The 11,640-nt window shown below is 35.9% G+C and overlaps 2 protein-coding genes and 1 long non-coding RNA gene across 3 annotated transcripts; 1 reads left to right on the forward strand and 2 right to left on the reverse strand.

The window, feature by feature from the left end:
• Window positions 1–4,282: 4,282 nt before the first annotated feature.
• LOC113741869 (uncharacterized) lies at window positions 4,283–5,755 on the reverse strand. Its single transcript, XR_003460745.2, has 2 exons — window positions 5,434–5,755; window positions 4,283–4,539 (listed from the first exon to the last, which is right to left on the reverse strand). It is a non-coding gene; the product is annotated as an uncharacterized lncRNA (long non-coding RNA).
• Window positions 5,756–7,405: 1,650 nt separating this feature from the next.
• Window positions 7,406–8,677, reverse strand: LOC113741041 (uncharacterized protein At3g28850-like). Its single transcript, XM_072046756.1, has one exon. The coding sequence runs from the start codon at window positions 8,181–8,183 to the stop codon at window positions 7,650–7,652; it is 534 nt and encodes a 177-aa protein (XP_071902857.1). The 5' UTR covers window positions 8,184–8,677; the 3' UTR covers window positions 7,406–7,649.
• Window positions 8,678–9,494: 817 nt separating this feature from the next.
• On the forward strand, window positions 9,495–10,151 carry LOC113741042 (germin-like protein 1-1). The gene has a single exon (XM_027268531.1). It carries the CDS (start codon window positions 9,495–9,497, stop codon window positions 10,149–10,151), a length of 657 nt encoding a protein of 218 aa, XP_027124332.1.
• The last annotated feature ends 1,489 nt before the right edge of the window (window positions 10,152–11,640 follow it).

An 11,640-nucleotide genomic window follows, 5' to 3' on the forward strand; every position in this document is an offset into this window, starting at 1 on the left:
CAAAACATTCTGGCTAATTTAATTCCTATTACTATCATTGTTATTGGTTATTGAATTACGTTTATTTACTCTTTCATCAGTTCATATAGTAATATGACAAAAAACATTTAGAATAACATTGTAATACTTAAAAAAATAAAGAAAAAATTGTCGTTTGATCCTAGCTACACTTCTTCTCTCCCTTGTGTTGCCCTTAGCCTTCTAGTTCTTGACATCTTTACCTATAGTATCTAACATCTTAAGCATAAGCTTTTTATTTTCCAAAAGGGATAATTTCAGAAACCACCCTTGAGGTTTCTGACAATTTCACTTAGCTCTCTCCAATTTTAGAAAATTACATTAACCTCCCTCGATTCAATAAAATGACTGCAATATCCTCTACTTAATAGATAATTTACCACATATGTGGGATACAAAAACCAAACCAAAAGTAAAAGAAAATATAAAAACCTGTAACAATTCGTCATCATCCCTAACCCTACTTTAATTAACAACAGTTTCTTTTCTCTTTCCCTCCCTTTTTTTCTATCTCTTATGATTCTTTCCTTTCTACCTATAACCCCACAGTCTCTTCCACCCATCAACTACACCACCATGCAAACCTACCCGAAGTGTTTATTTCTTGTCTATTTCTCTCTTTCTGTAGTACTTAACTATCAGCCCCCTTGTTTATTTCTTCTCATGTTATAATTTGCATATATTAAAGAATCAAAATTTCCAAAATTACAAATTGATAGAGCAAATGAAATTTCACTGTCAAATTAGATGGAGATGATGAAGATGGTTGTGATAGAGAGGAAAAAAATGAAATTAATGGGCTATGGTTGGAAGAGAAAAATGGATGACTTTGGGTTATGCTATTATGTCTATTACACACTAGAATCTAATATCTTCATTTAGTTTCATTTTTGTTTGATTTACAAGTATTGGTGGTGGTTCGTCATAAAGATTAGTTTCTCTGTTCTTGATGCCATTGGAGTACGAGGTTGCTCTTGGCATAGACATCAATAGCGGTTGGCTAGATCTTCTGTTGAAGGAAGGTGATATGCGATAGGTGTTGGGTTCATAATTTGAGGTGTGAGATTAGCCAATAGACAAAATATAGTGTTAATTTGGGACAAGAAGCTTTTGAGGATATTTTAGTTGGTGGTGGTGGTTATGGTCTATTTGTAAAGTGATTCGGGTAGAGTTTGGTATTTTGATGATGCCAAAATTGATAGAATTTGGGGATTAAGTTGGAGTGCTATTTTGGTAACATTTTGGGATTTTAGTGATACCAAAATTGATAGAATCTGGGAATTAACTTGGAGTTTGCTTGAATGGTTGATGAGGTTTTAGGTTTACAATTATCATGGAAGCATAGCAAATTTGGATAAAAGTATTTGTTACTTTTTTTTTGGTGTTAAATTGATCACTAAACCTTTTTTTCACTTTCTTTTGATGTTATGATATTTCATAATGGTATTTTAGGATATTTAAGTATAATTCTAGTCTAATGGGTCTATAATGTTACTTAAATAGTAAAAGCAAGGGAGATCAATGTAATTTTCTAAAATTGGGGGGAGCTGAGTGAAATTATTAGAAACCTCAAGGGAGGTTTCTGAAATTATCCCTTTCCAAAATTAGAATTCATTTGGAATTTCAAGGTTTATCTTGAATAACTTTTGCAATACCTTCTTTTCCATTAGTTTAAGGCAATTACTTTCAGAATATTTACACTATATGTCAATTTTGCTTTGTAGTATCCTGAATCCTGATAGATATGCAGATTACATGGACTTACCACATCTACAAGAGTGGAGGAAGGTGCGATGCATATCGGTTGTAAGAAATTCATTTGTCAACCTAGAAACTTATCGTGATTCATATTATGATGATTAGAGATCCTTCAAGTAGCTTATGAAAGCCCTCACTGCACTCAACATGGAGTGGATCATGCAATGACTCTCCGAAGACACACAAATTTTTTTATGTTAAATATTATTGTTACATTGGAAATTTTGGTATTATCATTGTTAAGCTCTTCTTCTTTGTTCTTTCCCTTTTTCCTTTTCTTTTTTCAAAGAAAGGCATTGTATCACCATGTTGTGATTATGTTTTGAGTGCGAAAGATGATGCTTTATTCAGATGCTCAAAATATAGCAATACAACCCAAAATTTCTCAATATGTTATTAAAACAGAGGAGACTTACACAAGGTTATTGAAAACCCAATGATTTGTCCATTCAAATTATACAAGTTCCTTTCTTTTTTTTTTTTAGTAAATAATAAAAAGTAGAATTATCTCAAGAAAAAGAAAATTTGGGAGATGAAGTCGGATAGGATTGTTAGAATCTAATGATTGCCGTCAATAGACAAATAAGTTGGTGGTTAAGCATGCATTTGCACATTGCCCAAAAGTAATACACCAAATTCATACCACAGGTTGAAATGGAAGCGCATGGAATCGGTGTAGACAATGTGATACTACCATGGTTCAAAGTTGTGGTCGCGGTCGCGGTCATGCCTCGAACCATTTCATATCGGTTTTGGCATACTAGTCACGGTTTCGGTGATACGTAAATTTTGAATATTTAATATTCTAAAAATTGTGAATTATATTCAAAAATATGCTAAACAAAAATAATAAAAAAAATTAGCAAAAAAAAATCTGTAAAATGTAAATTTGCGAGTTGATTCGGGATGATTCGAGTCGACTCGGCCAAAATTATCCGTATCGAAGACATCTCGGCCGAGTTCTTGGTGAGTCAAGTATCTTGGAATCATCTTGTTCCGGTGTCGTATCAAAAGGGTCCGTTCTGATAACGACTCGGCCGAGTCATCTCGGTGTCAACCGAGACTTTGATCCATGGATACTACTAACATTAAACAGATTTCAGATCACGAAGAAAAAACAACAGAAATTAGAGAACAGTCATTTCATCAGCTATAAAGAAATGTTTCACTGCTTCATTGCAGCTAAGAAGACCACTCAGTAAAGCAACACCTAAAGGTAACCACCAGATTTCATACTCAAGACACTTGCAAATTTTCACAATATATTGCAGCATTATTATAACAATTTGATGCAAGTAGTAAGAAAACAAGGTAATGATGAGTGGGTAGCCACATCTTTCAAGAGATGAGAGTAAATAAAAGTGAAGCCAGGAATCAAGTTAACCAAAAACGAAATCCACTGGCACTAACAAAAATCTTTTTTGCGTTCTTCAGATACGACTACTTGCAAAATAGAAATCCTAGCAAGCCCACCATAGAATAGTTGCGGGGCCCTAAAAAAATCTTAATATGACAATACCATCAGATAGTAAGAACAGCCCTTGAAGATTGTAACCCCGCAGCATGATTATAAGATCTTATCTTGACAATACCATAGAACAGTTGGTTTCATAGAACTGGAATAGTATAAGAAACAATAATTCAATTCCCATCTGTGACAGCCACCTTAGTCGAATATTCAATTTACACTATATGGCCCGTGAAAATTCAACTAAAATACTGAAATATTTCTAGATTAATAATTCTTAGGGTGCATTTGGTTCTACAAAATTGGAATTGAATTAGAATTGGAATTCTATAGAATTAGAATTCTAGGAATTGGAATTCCAAAACGTTGGAATTCTTTTATTTGGGAAATGCATAGAATTGATACAAAATTCATTTGGAATTCCAAATTCTTTGTTTGGATGCGAGAAGAATTGATTAAGAATTAGAATTGTTTCCATCTAACATTTGCTTACATAAAAATTTTCTTTTTTCCTTTTTCGTGTGAAATAATTTTTTAAACATTTAGCTAATCGTTACTAAAGTTTCAAGGAAAAAATCAATTAATGCCTTTAATAATTTATTTTTTTCTTGCATTTAACCAATTGTTATTAAAGCTTTAAAGAAAAAAACCAATTAGTTCCTTTTCTACAAAAAAAAAATAGTATTACTCTTGTTTCCTTTATTCTTAATTAAATTATATTAGATAAAAAACTAATTGGGGTATGTAAGAGAACAAGATAAAGTTCATTGTGTATGCAAGTAAAGCTTCTGGACAATAATGAACAAGAAAGTAACTATTCACAAAATAAAAACAAGAAAGTATGAAGTCTAAAGAATCTCTTAACAAGACCACATTAACATGCCTTTTTCATGCAGACACGTTTGACCCAAAACTTCAAGAACAGTTTTGAACAAAAACCTGCATCACTTGTTGCCAACAAACCATAAATATGTCATCTTGTGCAATTCGTTGATTTTTAAAGAGAATATTATCAGTAGAAAGGTGTGCAGCCAAACGTACACAAATCCGCATGCATAAACACATATGTAAATCCAGTGAAATAATCTGATATTAATTACATGGTTCATGGTTGTACAAGTGAAGTTGCTCCAGTCCCTACAAGAGAGCTTCTTCGACCTTTTGCAAAGAATGCTGAAGATCATAGATTCTCACAACTTGCTGCTATATTTAAGGGTCTAGTTGTCTATCGACACCAAACAAACATCAAGCCATATACAACATGTTTTGCACCTTTAAGTCGCAAACTGAGAGACCTGAAAGCAAGATTCAAATGATAAAAGCAAATTACCTCACAATTCACCTAAAGAAAGTACAGGTCATGATCAGTCCAGCAAAAATGTAAAAGTCAACAATCACGTGTTTACAAGCAAAATGGACATTCTTAGCCAGCAAAAGAAGAAATAACTTTGTGGGACAATCGCATGTTTAGACAAATTGAATATGGAATGCAAATGAAGACGAGACTCATACTTATCGGGCTTTCTTTTCTGTATCCAACAAATGATTTGCTAGCTTCTTTATTACCGTCATTTTAGGCTAAATCGATCTGCTAGCTTAATAACTGATGTAAGAAATAAACTGGTTATCATAATTCATAACTTAGCAAAAGAAGAATAAAACAAATCGCAGCATAACAGAAATAAGCCTTAAGAGATCATGAGCTGATAACAGAAATCGCAGCACTCATTTACCATGGACCGTTTACTGCCGGTATATCATTTTAATGCTGAGAAGCATCTTCAATACCTTGACAAGTAAAACTGATCACAAGCCTCTTCGTAAATAAGAAAAGGGCCAATAGTCACAAAAAGAATAATACATTAGGGAAATGAAGTCTGAAGAGGTAGAACAAAATGATAAAACATGATCCCCTGTAGTTGTGGTAAGCATTAAGCAGAAGATGGGTTTTAGCTGGAATTTTTGTTATCAGCTCATGATCTCTAAAAACTAGGACCACATTAACTAATTAAAATGAAATAAAGAAGAATAGGGCAACAGAGTGCTACCTTTTTTTCTATCCTCGTCCCAACGTTGAATTAGAAGCAAAAAAATAGTAGTAAATTTATAACATTAATGCCAAACATTATCAGAGGAACAACCAAAAAAAAATCAATCTTTGATTGGCAAAAATTTAAACGTGAATATACCATCATAAACCCTAAATTTGTCGAGAATTGAGAATTGAGGGAGCGGAAGGAGAGTGAGGACGAGAGGATGCGACGGCGATGGTGGTGACGGCAATGGAAGCGGCAGCAAAGGTAAAAGCGGGAGGCATAATTCAAGATAGATAGGAAACGACAGAAAGGAGACCAAAATATAACTCAATTTGTAAATTTCACCCACTTGATGTTGGGCAGAGGGAGGAAAAGAGGGAGGAAAGGCTTGGAGGGGCTATGGCAGAGGTGCAGGGACAAGGAGGAGGCAGCGGCGGCGGCAGAGAATGTTAGAGCAGATGGCGATTCACTTAAGAAGACAGAGAAAGAAGCCAGCTTTGTCTTTTTTTTAATCCAACTTTATAGTTGACCCGTTTTTGAGTTTTTACCCGTTTAAAGTCCGTGAGTTGAGCCGAATGAAAATCTGGCCGTAGAACTGGAATTGGAATTCTTTGGTCTAGCCAAAGAATTGGAACCATGGAATTCAATCGATATGGAATTGCAATTTGATTCTAATTCTATAGGAAAGGTAGTACCCAAACATAAGAATTAGAATTGGGGATCCAATTCCAATTCTAAACCCCAATTTCATGGGGAACCAAACATACCCTTAGTGTTCCATAAAAAAAAAATTTCTAGATTGATTAATCTTGCGTGGCACAATAAATTCCACCATGCAAAATTCACAATAGTAGTATCTAGATTGTGGAAGAGAAAATCATGCTGGCTAATTTATTTTTAGCCTTGCGCAGCAACGAGTGAATTTCTCAGGAACAAGTATCACTAAATGAATATATATTTGTCAAAAGTCTGATTCCTGAATTTTAACAATCCACAACGAGTAGACTGTCCAGCATGATCACACAAAAAAAAAGTACCATGTGATGAAAATTATCCGATGAAAACAAATCAAAGAATTATTTTGGACCATTTTGAATTATCTCTCTTCCTCACAACTTTAAAGCCAATGCTAAATGTCCTCAGCAAAGGTAGAATCTTGATGTGGAGCATTTGAACAAGTTTAGATTTTGAGTACCTAACCAGGTTATTTAATATCTTCGACAGTCCAACCAAATAAAGAATCCTGACATAGACATTTTAGCTGAACTCAGTATTATGCTGTGATTAATATCATAACTCACAAACCACTCTTACAACTCCAGAAACAAGTAACCAAAGTCACCACTCCTGCAACAAACAAGGGATTCATCATCAGAATCGTAATCATTAAAAAAAATAACATGAAAGTGTAAAAGGCAAATTTTCATGCAAATATATGTTAAAAAATGACCCAGTAAATCCTCTCAAGGAAGAGGAAGTAAACATACTTTTCTTTTGGGGCAAAAGATCTTCTTTATTGATATAGCCAATAAGATTGTACAAATTAGGCAGGATACTTAGACATAACACATGAATAATTCCATTTCTAGCTATTGCTTATATCTATCAACAGAAAACATAGAAAAACCAACCACTTTTAAACCATTTATGAGATATAACCCACTCCATGCCATTACCAGGTCCTAGTTGTCCTTCGTTTTAGTTATTCCCCTGTAAGACCCAACCGGTCCAGGAACATCACTAATAATAGCCGAAATAATTTGTACATTAAGCTCAACTCTTTTCTGTAAAATGACTATAAGTTACTTGATTTCCATACATGGTACAAGGTACACGCTAGAGCTAGTCTTCTTGTGTACATAGAACCAAACACATCCTTAAAAGTTTTTAGGAGTACATGGATTGTATTGATATGAGAATAACGGTGGGAGTTCTTTGTTCATCTTCCTTTGGATGGTTTGACGCCATATTGTGTGATAACTTCAGAGATGAGAATTCTAAAGTACTTTGTAAATTTTAAGATCAAAATTCCTTGACCTATTGTATACAACTATTCTTCTCAGTACAAAGAATTTGTATTGGCAATCAATCTTTGATAGATAAAAGACACTATTTTACTCCCAAGGTCGCAAAGCAAGATAACAAGAAACCCCGCCGCCGTGCCTACAAACGTATGCAATACAATTTTCGTTTTGTCTCCACCATTGTTGGCTTTGGAGAGAATAGAGGGCCAAACTCATCGTAAAAGTTAACATGAGGACTGAAGTATGGTAGTTTTAGTAGGCGAAATTCTGTTTCGAGCCTGTTGCCTTGTTATGTTGATCACGTTATAGCTGTTAGGAATCTCAGTCCAATTTTTTTTTTTTTTGTTAGCAGAAGGGACATTGAATCAACCCATTCTTATTGCACTCCTTGCACTTGACAGTCTTCTTCCCTTTCTCATCCAACACTTTGCAACTACCATTGCAACCTATGCACATTACAAACCTGACCACTGCGCACCCATTGCAGATAGCAACTGCCTTCGGGATCCCGCTGAAAACAGTGCCTAACTTACCATCTTCCTCCAACTTCACTGTCTCGTCAGCCCCACCAATCAATCTTCCCTTGACAAAAACCAAGGGAACCTTCACTTCTTTTGTGCCCATTAATCCCCTCAATTCATCCTTGAATCCTGAATGCATCGATACATCATGCTTAAACATCTGAACCTGATGCGACTCGATCACTGATCTGGCTGTGTTGCAATCCTCAAATGTCTTCCTTATACCCCTCAGCGTGGTCGTATAGAGGACCACCGCATTTTCACCACCCGGGGGGCATTTTTCCTCGAAATTTTCGAGAATAGACACCGAGTCTTGGGAATTCCTCTTCTTTACCGCGGTGGGCGTTCCTGAAACCATCTTCTTGATTCGGACAACTCTTTCTCGAATGATGCCACAAGTTTCTGGATCAAACAGCGGGATCCAGAAGTTCTATCATGTTCTCTAGGCCAGAGAATTGGTTAGAGTCATTGGACTGGATGCTACAATATTCCGTTGGTGTCTATTTCCATTTGTCTTGTCCCTTGGCATCTCTGCAATCTTTAAATCCCTCTTTAATATGCTTTCCCCCTATTCCTTCTCCTCCTCTAACAACACCAAAGAGAAGCTCCCTCCAGGACCCTCTACCATCCCAATCATCGGCAACATCTCATAGCTCGGCAAGTCCTTTTCAAAATTAGAATCCATCCTTCAAAACTTGAAAGCCAAGTACGATCTCCTCATCACTTTCAGAATTGGGTCTCGCCATTTAATATTCATCTGAAGTTCCTTGGCCCATAGAACCTTCGTCTAGAATGGCACCGTCTTCTCCAACTGCCCGAAAGCTTTTTGCATTGCCTAAATCTTCAATAGCAACCGGCATAACGTCGGCTCTCTTATGGTCCACTAGGCATTTTCCCCATGGTGCTATCTTTCTGGTATTTCGTCAGTAAAAGTGCCCCAACACTTTCTTCCTAAAATATCCCTAAATGGCCTCCCATGTAGGCGAGAAAAAAGATATTTTGGATGGCACCGCCTAATAGGTCCTTTCTTGGCACAGACATTTTCCTTTAAGGACCAATTGCGTATAAAAAAACTTTGAAGGATCAAATCGGAATTAGTTAAAAAGTTTAGGGACTAAATTAGCGATTTTTCCTAACAAGAATCATGGTTGTAACTATTATTATATTTACATAATTTTACCAGTAAAGTATCATCCTCCATTTTCTCAAAACTCCCTAAAATATTTCCAGTTAGATAACAAGAATCATGATTGTAACAACTAGTATATTTGCATAATGTTACCTGTCCTTCCGGCCAAGTGCTGGTAAGATGCTTCTATCCTCCATATTTTCAACGTACCTAAGTTGAAAATTGAAATGTACCTTGGAAGACCGTTGTGGCAATGACCAGGAATCCTACCTAGGCAAGAATGACCGTTAGTTTTGACCAAATTTTATTGGTGCGCGCGTGCATGCACGTTCGAGCAATGGATCGATTTTGATTGGCGGCTTTAGTTTCAAATTTCCAATCTTATAAATATGGAGTGCGGGCGCGCTAAGCACCTGCATCGGTTAAGACTTAAGAGGGCTAAGTAACAGTAGCAGACACATATAAGCTGTATACATGGCCAAGTCCTTTTCCTACCTTCACCTTCTCATGTTCTTCATAATAGTACTTCTATCACTAGTAATGCCTTGTTATGGTGCTGATCCATCTCCATTACAAGATTACTGCATCGCGGATTTAAGTTCAGATATATATTTGAATGGCTATCCTTGCAAAAACCCTGATAATGTAACTGCAGACGACTTCTTCTACGAAGGGTTCATCAACGATACCAGACAGTTCGATGCCGATGGAATGAAAGCCTCCGGAGCACATGTTGACTATTTCCCGGCGGTAAACACTCTCGGAGTAGCCATGATTCAAATACAGCTTCTCAAAGGAGGAGTTGCAGCCCCTCACACACACCCCCGGGCGACTGAGATGCTTTTATTGATGAAGGGGAAAGTCATTGCAGGCTTTATAACCACTGATAATATCTTGTTCTATAAGACTATGACCCCTAAAATGTTGGTTGTGATCCCTCAGGCTTTGGTGCACTTTGTATACAATGTTGGGGAGGGAAGGGCTCTCCTTTATGCCGGCTACAACAGTCAACAACCAGCAACTCAGTATATGGCTCATGCTCTCTTCAATTCCACGCCTAGTGTTCCCGATGGTGTGTTGACGAGATCATTCCGAGTAAATGACTCCATTGTTGAGCTCATTAAGTCCAGCCTTTCTGTTCCACTATTTCCAGATATCATGTCAAACACATCCTCGGGGAGCGTCAGGCTAAAGTAGGCACATCTTGGTTCACTTAGTGCTCGTTTGAAGTTGCAGTGATTTATCGAAGGCACTTTGATGTAGTGAAACTTTCAATTAAAGCACTTATTAGGTGTTTAAGTGTGTTCGTTGGATACATACCCCCATTCAATTTCTAACCACAAGTTGGACAGTTGGAAACATATTTATAATTGGCTTTTAGAATCGTTCAGAGACGTAAAACGTCCAAGTTACTGCGAGAATTTTGCATTGCTATCTCCGGACCTTGTACTAATGCCAAGTTGAGTCTAAATAATTGGATTGTGGCTTCCGAATTCTGTATTAAGCAGTGGGGAGGGAAGGGGCCCCACCCCCAAAAGTTTTAGAGAATTCAGTTTTCATTCCTTGCAAAACCTTGAAATTTTAAGAACATTCTTTATAGATTTAAATTTTTGCCCCCACAAAATTTAAAAATGTTTTATGCCATACATATAAGTTTAGATAAATTCAAATTCGCCCCCTTAAGATGAACTTCCGGGTCCTGTCTATGGTAGTAAGTCCATTAAACACTCAAGTTAACAATAAGGAGTTCTGAGATGTCATCCCCCCAACCAAATAAAAAATAAAATAAGGAGTACATTTCATTCTTGCTCCTTAATTGTTCTTGCCGGCTTGCAGGAAATATGTATCAAGTGCATTTCTACCTAGGGCATATTCTACCCTTATCGAATTCATTCAATTGAAACATAACGTAAAAAGCTCTCCTTCTCACCTTGCATTTTCCTTCTGATGCAAAAATATAAAATGGTGAAACTTACTTACCCACAAAAAGAATAAAGAAATAAAATGGAAAAACTATAAATATAGTAATCAACTTGATTCCATAAAAAAGATGGAAATTTTATTCAAGCAATGTCACAAAAGCAACAAGAAAAAATTGAGAAACAAGATGCTATTTCTGAGCACATGATACACTCCATAATATGTCAAAATTGAACGCTAGGCATTACTTTATCCATAAACAATGCGTAGTGAAATAGATTAACAAAAATTGTCCTGCCCCTTTTTAAATTAAACCATGATGTTTCATTGTATAAAGCTTTTCAATATATGTCACTTAGGTTTTTTCAACATATAGCAAAAAAAAAAAAAAAAACACATAGTTAATCATGACTTATGTTGCACGCAGACTTCATTTAGGTTCCCTTTTTCATATCATTGATTTTTTTAAACTTTCCTATTTCATTTTGAATTTGTTTTGAGTTACATTAAACTGGGATATCTGCTTAAAAGTGAAAATATGAACAAAAATAGGTCAGTTTAAAATTGGCATTTTTATAAAATAGAGATGCAATTCACCTATTTAGCCAATAACCTAACTGCTTGACTTCAACTCCAATACCAAATCGTGTCTTTACCCGAGATGAAAATCCAGGTATGTGCAAGTCAATTTGATTACCAAACAAGGGAAACCAAAGAAGTCTTTTCCACCCTAGATTGGTGAAATCAGGCAAAATTTGGGAAAAAA

Source organism: Coffea arabica, chromosome 4e, assembly GCF_036785885.1.
Source record: "Coffea arabica cultivar ET-39 chromosome 4e, Coffea Arabica ET-39 HiFi, whole genome shotgun sequence".
NCBI lineage: Eukaryota > Viridiplantae > Streptophyta > Magnoliopsida > Gentianales > Rubiaceae > Coffea > Coffea arabica.

Bases quoted from the DNA above. Each gene is read 5' to 3' on its own strand.
- LOC113741042 (XM_027268531.1), top strand. From the start codon at position 9,495: ATGCCTTGTTATGGTGCTGATCCATCTCCATTACAAGATTACTGCATC.
- LOC113741041 (XM_072046756.1), bottom strand. From the start codon at position 8,183: ATGGTTTCAGGAACGCCCACCGCGGTAAAGAAGAGGAATTCCCAAGAC.